General features: G+C 38.6%; 2 protein-coding genes across 4 annotated transcripts; both read right to left on the reverse strand.

Moving 5' to 3' along the window:
* Window positions 1-1,546: 1,546 nt before the first annotated feature.
* LOC127656013 (uncharacterized) lies at window positions 1,547-10,536 on the reverse strand. Its single transcript, XM_052144132.1, has 2 exons — window positions 10,130-10,536; window positions 1,547-5,887 (listed from the first exon to the last, which is right to left on the reverse strand). The coding sequence occupies exons 1-2, from the start codon at window positions 10,515-10,517 to the stop codon at window positions 1,689-1,691; spliced, it is 4,587 nt and encodes a 1,528-aa protein (XP_052000092.1). The 5' UTR covers window positions 10,518-10,536; the 3' UTR covers window positions 1,547-1,688.
* Window positions 10,537-10,987: 451 nt separating this feature from the next.
* On the reverse strand, window positions 10,988-14,470 carry LOC127656083 (myb-related transcription factor, partner of profilin-like). 3 transcript variants are annotated; one of them, XM_052144252.1, is made up of 4 exons: window positions 14,203-14,470; window positions 13,377-14,053; window positions 12,652-13,077; window positions 10,990-12,514 (listed from the first exon to the last, which is right to left on the reverse strand). In XM_052144252.1, exons 2-4 carry the CDS (start codon window positions 13,633-13,635, stop codon window positions 11,718-11,720), a joined length of 1,482 nt encoding a protein of 493 aa, XP_052000212.1. In that variant the 5' UTR covers window positions 13,636-14,053; window positions 14,203-14,470; the 3' UTR covers window positions 10,990-11,717. The 3 variants fall into 3 exon arrangements, with proteins under 3 accessions (XP_052000213.1, XP_052000212.1, XP_052000211.1); XM_052144253.1 differs by having other exon boundaries at window positions 10,988-12,514; window positions 12,652-13,059; window positions 13,377-14,470; XM_052144251.1 differs by having other exon boundaries at window positions 13,377-14,470.
* Window positions 14,471-14,838: the final 368 nt, after the last annotated feature.

Consider the following 14,838-nt stretch of genomic DNA (forward strand, 5'->3'; position numbering starts at 1 on the left):
ATTGACCTACCTAGGAAAACTTACCTAACATGCTTAACAACATAACGTGAAAAAATAAAAAATTTAACTGGGGTTTTAGATTTTTTATTTTATCAGAAAAAGGAAAATATGTTGCTTACAGCTTTTCAGATGACAAAGATGCAACATACCCCAGTTTTATATTACGTGTTTAGGGGAGACCAAGGCTAGTTGCCACACAGGGATTTCCCTGTGCAACAGTTGAACAGAAATGGACTACTGGTATTAAAATTAATGGGAGAAATTGAAATGTCCAACGGCCAACTTATGCAGCAAAGAAAGTCCCAACTTACAAGTAAAAGAGCTAAGCACCTTTTAGATACAGACTTCTTCTATCAATCAACTCAAGAAAGCATATGCTAATTAGCTGAACCAGCCTGAAACATTGCATAAAAAACAAAAACAATAAACTTTACAATGGACAAAAGAGTGTTAATGAATGGTTAAACTGTGTTCTGAGGACAAGAGTTTTTTTCATAAATGTCAGGTTGGTGAAAGCTGTAAACATTCTAAATTTGTGGGCGTGTATTATGTGACCACAGGGGTGTTTGTTTTGGGTAAATGGTCTGCACTTATATAGCGCCTTTTTAACCTTAGCGGTATTAAAAGCGCTTTACACTGCGTCTCATTCACCCATTCACACACACACCAATGATGGCAGAGATACAATGCAAGGTGCTAGCCTGCCATTGGGAGCAACTTGAGGTTCAGTGTCTTGCCCAAGGACACTTCGGCATGTGGAGTCGTGTGGGCCAGTAATCGAACAACCAACCCTGCGATTGGTGGACAACCTGCTCTACCAACTGAGCCACAGCCGCCCAGGGTGGGGTTGGTGACAGGGGAGGGATATTAGTGGGGGTTAAATGTTAAATCAATGCATGTGTTGTGTTTTTCCTCTGTTGTGCATTTTTGAATCAATTCAAAAATGTTAATTGAAAAAAATAATACATTTGATAATTACAATATTTGTTGGCCTGTTTAGAATAATGAGAATTATATGTGATCTAGGACCTTTAAAGCTTTATACATTGCATGCCATTGAAGAAAATGCAGTTTATCCTTCACAGCCTTGCTTTAATTCCCATCCAAAAATATAATATGGCACTACTGCGGACAAGGTCTACAGACTATTAATGTTGAATGGAAGGTTCCATTGTAACAATTTACCTTATATACAGAGACAAGCTGACAAGCTATTTGTAAATGTCACAAAAATTAAACGTGTTCAATTAGCTGTATTTTTGTTCTCCACCCTTTATGAATAATTAGACATATCTGTAGACCATCATATTACTTGTAAACTACCATAAGGTAAATATATCTGTCAAATTTCTTGAGTTTAGCAACTTGAGACAAAAAAGTAGTGAATGTGACTATGAATTTAAATGATTTTCTTATATGTGCTTATGTTACAATAACACTGCACCTCTTTATCATATACAGTATGTATTTATGTTTAATTTGGTTAATGTGGTTTATTGCATGAGGTAACAAATCACATGAAACTAGGATATGTACAGCTGGAAAATTTAATAACTGAATAAAAACATTAATACGTTTTAAAATCTTAAACAGACACTCCAGCAGTTTAACAGCAATATACAGTAAAACAGCAAAGATACAGTCTAAAATCATCTACTGTTGTATGTATATCATTTTTAAAATCAAACTCAGACATCTCGCTGTGCATGTTGCATATAGTGCATCTGTAATTCTAGCTCTCCAGGTAAAGAACAACCACAGATCATGCACTGGAATAGGTGATCAGGGGCAAAAGGCATTTTATTGCCAATTTTGTGTGGCTCAGTTTGTTGGGCTAACTGAGGTAAGTTTGTCACTTGTGGCATGAGTTGCATCTCATTTATGGTGCCCTGTGAGGTAAAGAAGATGCTTTGTGGTAATGGACCTGAAAGCTGCCTTCCGACAGAATGTATTGGATGAGGAGCAGGTAAATTAAGTGTTGGGGGAGGTGGAGGAAAAGGCGGTGAGATAAAAGTTGTAGGCTGATTTAGAGGAATCTGTCGGCCAGACATTAAGGCTACGTGCTGTTGTGCCGGAATATGGCCTTGTTGAACTGGTCCATTTAAGAGGGCTTGGGAAACAACTGGAGTAGTTTGAAACCCCCACATAGGAGGTCTTTCCCCAAGAGGAAAACAAGCTGATGGATATGGCATGTTCATTGGTCCCAACTGGTTTGAAGGAGTTGCACTAACCCAGGCAGGAGGTATTTGAGTCTGTTGCTGGAGCTGTGGCTGATGAAGCTGTTGTTGTAGCTGCATTTGGTGTGATGGCTGCTGTGGAACGTGCATTTGCTGTGGTAACTGCTGCGGTACCTGCATCTGCTGCGATGGCTGCTGTGGAACATGCATTTGCTGTGGTAACTGCTGCGGTACCTGCATTTGCTGTGATAGCTGATGGGGAATCTGTATTTGTTGTGGCAAATGGTGGATTATTCTGTGTTGTGGCTTCTCCAATGAATCCCCAGGTATTTCTTGCAAGCTCGCTGTTGTAGAGATTTCTAAAGGTGTTTGCAGACCCCATGGATTAGCGTTCTGTAAAGAGGAAGCACCAGTGGATTGCACCATACCATCAGTATGACCCAAAATTGCCATTTTAGCCAGACCTGGGGACTTCTGGATTTGCAAATCATCCTTTCTAACACGAGGAAGTTTATTAGATTCACTGCTGATTCGTGCTTCCAAGTCAATGGTTACTTTGTCATCCTCTGGTTTAGTTTGTACTGAATCACAAAGTACTGACCATTGTGACTGCTTTGGGTCTTGAACATTAAGCAGCTGGTGTGGTGAACTCTGACTCCTGGATCTTGGTGACTGTGCTGTCACATCTGGTGATAAAGGCCTGTCCATGTGGTGTGGTGACTCTGGAGAGTTTGATGTATTCACCCAGAGAGAAGGATGCTTTCCTTTTTGCTCTAGATCATTTCCAGATATTTTGATCTCTGGATAATGATTAACAGCTAGGCTAGTTTGTGCTGACACTGGCACATTTGCTCGCGAAGTTTGCTGCTGGTGCATGAGGTTTGGAAGACCTGGCCACTGCATCTGCACATCAGTTGGCTGGGCTTCTAATAAACTATTAGGCCTCTGAGAGTGCAGCAGCTCTTCTGATGGGGGCGCAATTTGTAATTGCCAATCTTGCTGGAACTGTACTGGCCGGGAATGATTTTGTGCCTGGAAGTGCTGTGATCTCTGCTGCATGCGTTCATGTCTTCCTTCATTGAAGCTGTGTGACTGTTGTGGAACCACATTTGGCATCTGACCAGGTAGAGGGTCTTGTCCTAGAGGCACTGCCCTCCCATTGTCTCTGTCTAATCTTGGCCTACCCCTACCTCTCTTGACACCACTTGCATTTACTCTACCTCTTTGAGAATGTACAGAAATAGGATAACTATGACTCTGTCCTTGCCGCTTGCGCATATGTATCTTTTGATGTACAAGGAGACTGCTAAGCCAAGGAAATGACTTATTGCACTCCTGGCAATGGTGGGGTCTCTCACCTGTATGAGTATTAAGATGGTCACGGAGCAAGTAGGCTAAAGAAAAGCTCTTGTCGCAAAGATGGCATTTGTAAGGTTTTTCACCTGTATGGGAAAGCATATGCCGTTGAAGCTGACTTTCATCACTGTAGCCCTTGCGGCACTGTGTGCAGCGGAATGGCTTCTGTTGATGCAGTCTCTGGTGTGTTTTCATGTTATGAAGAAATGCAAAATCCTTACCACAGTCCGGGCATTTGTATGGCTTCTTCCCTGTGTGAATAATGGAGTGCTGCTGCAAATAGCTACTAAATCTGAAGGACTTTTTACACACTTGACACTGGTAACCCTTGCCATGTATGCGCATGTGAAGCTCTAACACTGATCTGTAACGAAAACATTTTCCGCAGTCTCTACACCTAAAAGGTTTCTTCTCTGTCTGTTCTCCCAATCCCCCAACTCCTGACACACTGTCAATATCTGCCTCATCCCTATTCCTCTTTTCAGGTACCACTTTACCCTGATTTGAGATATGTGATATGTTTACACCCAATGTGTTTGTCACATGTGTTTGTAAATGGGACTGAAGGCTGGATTCCATTGGGAATTTGAGAGGACAATATCGGCAAGCATAAACCTTATCAAATCTTCGGCCATTGCTCATCCTTTCATACTCTGCTTCATGGATTAACATGTGTGCTCTTAGCTCAGCTGCTTTATTAAACATTAGAGGGCAAAGAGGACAGTTGCGCTGCTGCTCAATATTATGGTTTGTGTTCTCTTTACCCAGTCCTCCCACATCTCTGCCACGAGTTACATTATGGTTCGTAATAAGTGCCTCAGACCTAGCTGAGTGAGAGATCTTCTTGTGTTGGCGACAATGTGCTCGCATGTTTTGCGCAAAAGCAAACTTTCTTCCACAGTATGAGCAGTGGTAAGGCTTTCGGCCAGTGTGAAGATACTGGTGCTGTTGCAAAACACTGCTATATTTGAAGCTCTTTACACAGATTTTGCACTGATGTGGCTTTTCTTCTGTGTGCCTGCGGCGATGGTCCTCCATGATGAAGCGATGCCTGAAGACCAGATTACAATCTGGACACTCATAAGGCTTCAGAGCAGCATGGGATCGTTGGTGGATATGGAGGGTGGCCACACTCTGAAAGCCTTTGTTGCATTCCAGGCATCGATATGGACTGTCTAATGAGTGACTCAGCATGTGGGCATTTATGGACACCCTGTACTGGAATTCTTTGCGACACAGAGGGCAGCGAAAAGGCTTCTCTACATACTGTTCACAAGCATGAAGCCTTAATCTTACCATTGTACAGAACCGCATACCGCAGTGCTCACACTGAAACTTCCTCTGTTTCTTGTATATTTTGTAGTTTGACATCCTCTTAGAGAGTAATTTTGAACGTGACATTTTTGATACAAATCTAGTTTGGCTTTCTTCTTTGTGTGTACTGCGGTGTTTGATGAGGTCACTTCGATGCTGAAAAGTGATGCCACATTCCTTACAAGTGAGGGAAGCCTGCTCGTCCTGGTGCATGTGAAAGTGTCTATGCAGGTTGAATGTTTCCCGACGAGTGAACTTTTTCCCACATTCGTTACATTCCAGGCTGCTTTTCCTTTGCTTGACAACTAATCTTGTACCACCACTCTTAGATTTTTCTTCTTCTCCCCTCTCTTCTGTGTTGGGTTTAACCTTTTCCATGCTGTTGGGATCTCCTGTTTTCTCTATCTCCCAATCCATGCCGTGCATTGCCTTGGTAGAAGCTTCCATTTCATTAGAACCTCTCCTCTCTTTTGTGTTGGGTTTTACCTTTTCCATGCTGTTGGGATCTCCTGTTTTCTCTATCTCCCCTTCCATGTCTTGCATTGCCTTGGTAGAAGGCTCCATTTCTAATGTTCCTCCGCTCTCTTCTATGTTGTGCTTAACTTTTTCCATGCTGTTGGGATCTCCTGTTTCCTCTATCTTCTCTTCTATGCCTTGCATTGCCTCGATTGAGGGCTCCATTTCTTTTGCTCCTCTTCTCTCTTCTGTGTTGAGTTGAACTTTTTCCAACCTGCTGGGATCTCCCGTTTTCTCTTTTTCCCTTTCCATGCTTTGTATTGCCTCAGTAGAAGACTCAATTTCTTCTTCTTCTTCTTCTCTACTCTCTTCTGTGTTGTGCTTAAACTTTTCCATGCTTTTGGGATCTCCCGTTTCCTCTATCCCCCCTTTTGTACCTTGAATTGAATTGACGGAAAACTCCATTTCTTTAGCTTCCCTTGTCAACTCCTCTTCATCTTTTTTCAGGTGGTGTTCTTCCTCCATGACAAGCTTTGAATCTGAGCCAAAGTTTTCCACTGTTTCCTCATTATCGATTTCTAGACCTGTGGATTGATAGAGAAACATTAAACAGAGGGAAGTTTAACTGTGAAAGCAATATAAATCCTCAAAAGGCATCATTCTTCCAGATTCATATTTGAATTAACCTATTCAAATTATTTCAATCTTTTAAAAGGAGCACAGCAAAAAAACTTTTATAGTGTTATCTATTTTTTTTTATTTTTTATTATAACCTTTTCATGCATGGTGTACCAGTACGAGGACAGCTGATCTTTAGTGTGTAATTCCTATCTTGAACTGAAAATTGTCATTTTAAACTTGTGCAATAACTTTATTTACTTTTTACTGTGAATTATTTATAATTAAAGAAGGTTTTTTCTTTAATAAAAATATGTTGGAGGAATTTTACAGCTCTAGGCACATATATCTAGAAATACAGTATTAACAACTATTTTTGTACAATGTTTATAGTTCTATCATACACGTCTTCAGTTCACTGGTACCCCAGTGTCTGGTCTGTTTTATTCTGTGTATACATATGTTGTCTCATAAATTTATACCCCCCATTCAGAATCGAATGGATTAAAGATTATATATTTTTGTATTTAATACTGCCCTTCAGAAGCTCCATAACAGATATTTACATATATCTTACAAGACAAAATAATAACAATGTAACAACTGATCTGGTTCAAAAAAGTTTACACCCCCTTTATTCTTCATATAGTTTATAGTCTTCTTGAGCATTAATAAATGTTTGCACCCGTTGTAATAGTTGTGTATGAGTCCCTAAAATGTCCAAACTGTCGAAAGTTGGATGCCAATTTCATATAGCCACTGTTGGATGGAACTAAAATGTGCAGAAGATGCTGGGAAACCAAAGTACATGCAATACCTGGAGGATGTTTACAGTGGGCAGCTTCACTGTGCAGGACAAAGCAAGGACTCATACACTACAAGAGTTGCGTGGTCAAAAATCACTCCTTCAGAAAGCTGTTATGGTGAACGAGAGGGCTCTTCACGCCTCGCTTATTATATATCTCTAAATGAGATTTTTTCAGGGGGGTGGTACTGACTTGGTACCGGGGTACCGGTATTTTTGACAACACTACATCTCCAATGTAGTGTTGTCAAAAATACCGGTACCCTGGTACCAAGTCAGTACTCAAACAAAATATTATTTACGATACCAGAATTTCTGAAGGTACTGGGTACCAAGTACCGGGTCTACTTGATACCCATGCAGAGGCGGGAACTTTCGAACGCTCGCAACAAGCAAAAGATTGCGGCAAGCAAAGCTGCTGCGGAGTCTCAACAGAATCTTGTCGAAATGAAAAGTAGAAAAAGCCAGGTAATTTGAGGCTGACGAAAAGGGAAACATCACAGATCAGCAAAAACCTATTTGTAAACGCTGCTTTCGCAATTTTCTGACGAAAGGAGGAAACACATCAAACTTAATAAAGCACATGAAAGACAGACACCCGGATTTATTCAAGCAAATAAAGCAGGTGAGTTTTTTCACAGTTTATATTATGTAGATCACAAAGTATTAGGGAATGATAAAAAAAAAAAAAAAAGTACATTCAGAAGCATGTACCGTTTTGGAATAAGCGGAGGCGGAGCTCTTTAAAGGAAACATACTGGTGTTACATCTCAAATGCAGTAAAATTTAATGCGTTATAGCTTTATTAAAGTTCAAAGAATACAGAAGCAGATCATGTTAATAACTATAAACTCAAACTGGCATTTCTCTGTGTGGTCGGTGCCTCTTCTATAAGTTGCGCGAATGTCCCGATCTCAGGGGGAGAGATTGAAACTGCACCCGGCTGAGAGAGACACTTTCTCTGAGAGAGAGACTTTTATCATGAAGAAAATTGGCAATATGCAGCTTTATTAATAAGAGAGCACTTTGCACATTAGTTTGGAAATGTTTTTTTATTCATTCTATTGTATTCTTGTTTATTTAGGCTTTTTTTTAGTACTTGGTAAAAACTTAAATTAAAAGTTGAAGCAAATCTTATATAAGTGTTAAAAAATACTTTAAGCATACATTGTTCAGTTTTGTTATAATTAAAAAATAATATATTTAAATTAAAGTGTTGCTCAATGGCATATTTCTGTTCTTAGTTCTGCTGCTAATGTTTTGTTAACTTTGTTATTAAAAGAGTGTTGTTTAGTATCCTGTTTTTGTGTTTTACTTTGGTACCGAAAATGGTATCGAGTACCGTGAAATTTCAATGGTATTGGTACCAAATACTGACATTTTGGTACCGTGACAACACTACTCCAATGCAAATAAATCACTTGCATATGCAAGTGAAAATGTCAGTGATTAGCCTCTGGCTAGTACTTTTTCAGATTTCACTCACCAGTGTTTGAGTAGTGGAGTGGTGAAGAAGTTCAGCACCAAGATCTTTTCACTGCGTGCTGAGAGTAAAAGTTTGGTTTGACTCTTTCCGTGTTATGTGCTCCAAAGACAAGATCCACGCAATCCATTTGTCATTGAATAATGTTTCTTTTTAATACTTTCTGTTCTTTACAGTCAGCTATTGATCAAAAACAACAAAATAAACATTTAATTCTAATCATATTGGATGCTGTTAAGAAGCCATTTGTCAATTCTGTAAAAGTCCCTGCCATATTATTAAAGCAACAGTACCGTTTTAACACTTGTTCTACATATCAATGTTAATACTTGTAAATAGAACAAATTAGGCATGTAAACAACAAACATCTAACAAAATATATATATGCATATATAATATATGCAGTTCCAAGGCACCACATTTATTGATGGAATACACAAACTTTGTATATTCTTAAAAGGCTCAAATGTGACCAATATGGTGAAAAACCAAAGTAAATTTTTTTTATAAAAATTTTAGAACGTCGCCTGTATGATTAATAACAACATTAGCGGAAAGAGAATTTATTTCATACTGTGAGCAAAATGGACATTAGAACTGAAATATACCCAAATTAATTGGAATTGAAAGTTTATGAATCACAATCAAATCATTATCGTGATATATTGAATCGTGACATATGTATCACAATACATATCGTAACGTGGCTGGCAATACCCAGCCCTACAATACCAGCCCTATAAATATCTGGCTGTAATCAAAACTGAGGCTATGTTATTCGGTCTAGGGATGTGCTTCGGTGATCGACTAATCAAATATTAGTCTAACAACTGACCAGTCAATTATTTGAGTCGACTACGAAGCCTAATATTTTAAGTGGTTGTGGTATAATGGGACAAAATTCTCAATTTATTTAAGAGACGCAACTTCTTGGAGAGCATTTTATTTACATGAATACAGCTTGCTGTTCTTAAAAGTGAATAATAGTCAGCACAGTAAAATCTTATTCAAGAAGTTTCGCCTCTTTAATGCTTTAAATTCAGTTCAAAGGGGTGCAAACCCTTGAGCGGTAAATGAGAAAATCATAGCCGGTGTTCCAGATGCATGTCTTGATTTGTTTGTAGTATGTAAAGCTTTCTTTTAAGTGTTTAAGCTTAAAGTAGCCCTTTTAATTGGATCTTTATAAGGAAAATGTGTTATGTTTTTTTTTTTATATATATTTATTATATATTTATTTTATTTTAATAGATATGGACAAAAAAAAAATGTTCACATCATTGACCCATCTATGACAAATAGCTTAATCGGGGCAGTACTAAAAAAAAAACCCGAAATGCTATTTTGTTTATGAGCCCTCTTATTTAAAAAAAAAAAAAAAATGAACATCTTGAAGATTGCAAGAGGGATGCAAACTTATGCTCTCATACACACACAAGAGGTAAGTAATCTTCAAACCACTTGGCATGTGACAGAATAGACTTATTACAATTTATAATTAACCATGATCCTGCATTCTGTTACTTACCTTAAAGTTGAAACTCTGAAGATGATTGACTAAAAGGACTAAATACGGAATATTTCAAACTGTGGTGAACATGGATTTTCTTACTTAGGCATATTTTTGTTGCAAATAGACAGTCCCAAAACTGATATTCAACAATTTTTTAAAATATGTATAAATTCTGAGTAATTGATCCAACTAAAAATAATCTTTAAGCATGAAAGGGTTAAACAAGCTGTTGTGTTTCTGATTGGGTTAGAGCAGGCCAATTACAGAGTAATAATTGCTGCCCGAAAAAACGCTCGTTGTTTCGTGGTATCTTGCGAAGGTTGAATATATGTGTGAAATTGTACAAGAATGTGCAATTTCCAGGAGATCGTGCCGTTTACTGTCTGCCCTTGATGCACAGTTGTGCTTACCTTTGTTTTCATTGTGCAAATTATCCGATGCCGTACCGAAATCCTCTCCAGACTCGGTAGAAACGCTTCCCCTGCAATTATTCTGAAAGTACACATCCCTTTTTTGCTCGCCCATCGTTGGAGTCGTCGAATAACATGGCATTCCTGATGCATCTTTGTTACGCGATGGAAGAGCAGGGCCATGTGGAGATGAATTTTCACTTGCTGGTAAAGACGGAACGTCGGAGTCTGTCGTTGCCTTAGCGTCACCGCCTCGTGCACAAACCTCCGCGTTACAATCAACAATTGCTGCATGTGCAGGCTGGAAGTCTTGTTTATCTCCCGTGGGTGTACCGTTACTGAGTTTATTATCTAATTGTTGTTCGGATTCAGACTGTACAGTAGCCATGTTTCACATATTTTTTTCTCTTTTCTCCACCCCTAAAAACATGGAAGCAAGCGATTGATTGGGAGTGTGTGTTACGTCATATGCGCCCTCTGCGACTACACTTAAAGGGACACAAGATTTTCAAAAATTGTCGCTGTTTCCGATTTGCATTTTAACTTTACATATAAAGGTTGTTTATTGATTTAGCAGATTTGTTGATGACCCTGGTTAGCCATTAATACCTTATATTAGGGTGTCCTTCATATGTAGATAGTAATTCGGAGATTATTTAAAACACATTTCAACCCATGCATACATCTCATGTTTTATATATATATATATATATATATATATATATAAAAAGTAAGGTTTAGATAGTTAAATAAAAATGGATATCAGAATAGTTATATATGTTTAATTATATTTTACGCATTATGATAACTATAATTATAATACATAAAGAGGAGTTATAATAATATTACCATACATTTGTAATACACATTTTTATCCTTTAATTTCTGTTATAATATTTAAAAACGCTATAAATGTATAATTACTTCTATTACATTATGATAATAACCAGACATTGTTTTCCAAGTACAAGTGATTTTTGTTAACATGGTGTAAAGTTTGTAAAATAGTATATATTGATCTACAGAGGCTTTCTAAAGTTGCATGCAAATAATATTGGGCAATAATAATTTTTTTTTTTTACATTAGACAATGATTCCGAAACTTACATTTAATGGCATCATGAGGAACTTCTAAGCAATATAATATCCCTTCAAACAGCATATGGATGTATTTTATTAAACAGTGAAAATAGCCAAAGTAAAATGTCCTTTTGCACCAATTTTTGGTGCCCAAACAAAGAATAAAAATGAATGACGTTTATCTCACTACAGTATGAATACTACAGGGTATTCTTTCTAAACTTGCAATTATTATATATAAACTTAAGCCAGAAAATATCTGTTATTTACTATAAGCAACAGAAGAGTTTAGAGGTCAATTTAGATATAATGTTGCGCTTTTTGATGTGTATATATATATATATATCACACACACACACTTTATTATATATTTGCGTTTAGGAATAACAAAATGTGGCTGCAATGACATGGCACAATTTGCAATTAGCTAGTTTTATAAAACATGGCTTTAAATAAATAATTTTAATGCAACCAAATACAGTTTATTATGCTACATCTCACGGCAACATCAACGTCTCCGTCTTCCTCTAAGGTCTACAGTCCTGCCACGGCGTTGCCGTTGAATTGTTTCATTTAGGTCAGTCGGTTGTTCAGTATGCCTAGTACCATCTAAAATATCTGGAGGTGGTGGTATAGATGGAACTGTTGCTGGAATTTGCTGCTCTAGCTGTGGATGCTGTTGTTGCAATAACTGTTGATGAAATGGCTGCTGTTGTGGACGTTCTTGTTGCTGCTGATGTTGTGCAATTTGTTGTATTTGTTGTTGCTGAAGTTGTTGTTGTGGAATTTGTTGCTGCTGAGACTGCGGTTGTTGATGCTGCATCTCAAGTAGTTCCAACAGACGTTGCAAAAGTACATTATTCTGTTGCAAGCTATTTGTAAGGGCCTCTTGTGAAGCCACAAGTGTCCGCATGTCACGTCTAAACCCTTCTGCAAACTCACGCAGGTTCTGTTCCATGCGATCTCCAAGCTGCATGGCTGCTTCCCCCAGACCCCGAAGTTCATCTTCAAGCCAGGAACTGCGTGGGGGAGGGGGCTCCAGTGGGCCCTGGTGGGTCCCTAGGGATGGTTCTGGGCTTGGCTGAGGGGTCCCATTGAGGAAGGGGGCACTGTAAAGGGGTGAAGGAGGTAGCCACCGTTCTGATGTTGGGGGTGGTACTATTCCCAGGCCCAGGCCTAAACCCAGTTTATCTTCCATGCTGTTCTCCACACCCTCACAATCCCCATCTCCATCATCACCCTCTTGCTCACCAGCTTCTTCCTCCTTTTCAAAACCATCTCTTTCAGAGCCATCTCCAATTGCAACTGAAACAGAGAAGAGCTATACATTAATATGTGCATTAACATCTACATAAATTGATTACAGCATTCCCATGTTTAACTGTCACAACAAAATTTTAATACACAGCTACATTTGTGGGATCAGTTACCAAAAACTTTACCTGGATCAGAATCTGACAGATAAGTGTAACTGCCTTTCCCCCTGGTGCTCTGCTTTTGACGAGATTGCTGAAGCCTGGGACTAACTTGAGCAGACCTTCCCATAATCTCCGCCCCTCGGCTAGATGGCAGGTAGCAGGTACGGTGCCTTGCATCAGCCAGTCTACCACCATTACGTCTCTTCAGGTCATCCCAGCGTTTCTTTACTTCTCTTAGAGTTCGTGGGACTCTAGACACAGCATTTACACGCTGAAGTATTCCAGCCCAAATGCGCTCTCTTTCTCTGCGCCGGAGTCTCCCAGCTGGACCAAATAGCTCCCCCTCACACCGGGTCACCTCTGATACCAACACCTCCAACTCTGCCCCGCTGAAGCGACTCTTCCTTTTTCCTGCACCTCCTGTGGCTAATGCTGAAGAAACACTCCTGTCTTCCATTAAAAGGCACATTTTTATTTAAAGGCATAGTTCAACCTACAAATATTACATTTCTTGTATTTTTTCATACAATGAATGTGAATTGTGACTCTCATATGGTTTTGGAACGTCAGAAAGGTGAGTAAATGATGACAGAATATTAATTTTTTTGGTGTACTAACCATTTAACATCAAAGCCATTCTTTGCATTTCAATTTAGGTTACCTGTAATGTTAGCAATAACTTTTCAGTAAACTTGATCAAGTATTAACACTTTTTACAATCAAACCCTTAACCAAAAGATTAAGCTTACTTGGGTCGATTGGGGTGAGTTCATCTGAAGACAATCCAGGTGCAACTATGTTGGAATGCACAACCACAACGTTAAAAGGGAGGCTGGCAGGCAACCCACCATTTGGGTGGTCACAACTGCCCTCAGAGTCTTCATCTTCTCTGGGGAAACCATCTTCTGAGACCCCACCTCCAAAGGGACCCTCTGGAGACTCCACTTTAATGTGCATGGGAGGTGAATGCTCAAATAGCAACCCTCCCTCCTCATAATATTCAGTCATGGATATGTTGTAGTTTGCAGACGCACCAATTGGTCTGCTGGACAGCGTGCCATTGACATGGAGGGTGAAAAGCCACCATGCTGTTCAATGGCAAGACACTCATTGCTTCATAGTGATGTATACCAAGGATAGCTTTAATAATAGGCTCAGTAATAAACAACCACATAAAACAGATATTTACTAAGAAACTGCAATAGGCTAACATATAGTTTTATTTTTAGTCTAAATTTGTGCATTTATTGAGGTATCTTTGTTGTCTGCATATTTTGTTAAAGCAAGGAAACAAAAACCTGTGGCTTCCGTCCGAAACTCGGAGATGTGCTTCAGCTATGTTTAATATTATGTACAAGTATCGTGTACATGCAAGGTTGCGCAGCCATTATTAACACATCCGAGATATCACTTATTGTAAACGAATCTGAAAATGACAAGAAGAAAATAATAGGCAACAGAAATGGTGTTAAATAACATTAAAGAATACATATTCAATATAGTTGGTTTCAAAATTATCTAGACATTAACAGTATTTATATTAAAGGCATATCATGAACGTAAAGGCCAAATTACCTTTGTCGCAGCAATGCGCATATATTCTGCACCACATCCGCAATGGATGCGCATTCCGCATAAATTACGTTAGCCTACACTAGCTCTTCACAGGCAAATACTGCTGTTCGTATAAAAGTAATATATGCGACGAACCAGTATAACGAAAACAGTATGGTTTTGGAAAAAAGAATCCGCACTTACACCATGTTTAAAAAGCGACAATAAACCGATTTAAACGCATATGTGCAAAGCTAACCTCTTAAAATTCTAAATGTACACAGACCGCGAGTCGCAGGGAAATGACGTCACTTAGATATATTTGCGTTGTAGCTATTACTTTACCGAGTAATAAAAATATATAATTTTTAAATCAAAGGTGTTAGGCTGCATTAATCAAGAACTACTCAAGAACGACTAATTGCAATTCGTATTACAATCTAAACTTGACAAACTATCAAAACACTTAGATCCAGCTTGGACTTCGTATTTTAAGCTGTAGCATATATGCTCTTGAATTCTAGATGTTTCTTAAAGTCTTAAAGACTTTTAGAGACATATTTGTACATGCACAATTACATATTTATATTACATTATTTGTATTACTTCTGGATATCCTATTTTATCAGGCTAAAGTGGGTTTTTGAAAGTCAGTTT

This window comes from Xyrauchen texanus, chromosome 15, assembly GCF_025860055.1.
Source record: "Xyrauchen texanus isolate HMW12.3.18 chromosome 15, RBS_HiC_50CHRs, whole genome shotgun sequence".
Taxonomy (NCBI): Eukaryota; Metazoa; Chordata; class Actinopteri; order Cypriniformes; family Catostomidae; genus Xyrauchen; species Xyrauchen texanus.

Excerpts from the sequence above, each read along its gene's own strand:
- LOC127656013 (XM_052144132.1), bottom strand. The coding sequence starts at position 10,517 with ATGGCTACTGTACAGTCTGAATCCGAACAACAATTAGATAATAAACTC. Across the intron at positions 5,888-10,129 it reads TTTGCACAATGAAAACAAAG|GTCTAGAAATCGATAATGAG; the intron begins GTAAGCACAACT and ends ATCAATCCACAG.
- LOC127656083 (XM_052144252.1), bottom strand. The coding sequence starts at position 13,635 with ATGACTGAATATTATGAGGAGGGAGGGTTGCTATTTGAGCATTCACCT. Across the intron at positions 13,078-13,376 it reads ACTCACCCCAATCGACCCAA|ACAGGAGTGTTTCTTCAGCA; the intron begins GTAAGCTTAATC and ends TTTTAATGGAAG. Across the intron at positions 12,515-12,651 it reads TCTGTCAGATTCTGATCCAG|TTGCAATTGGAGATGGCTCT; the intron begins GTAAAGTTTTTG and ends TCTCTGTTTCAG.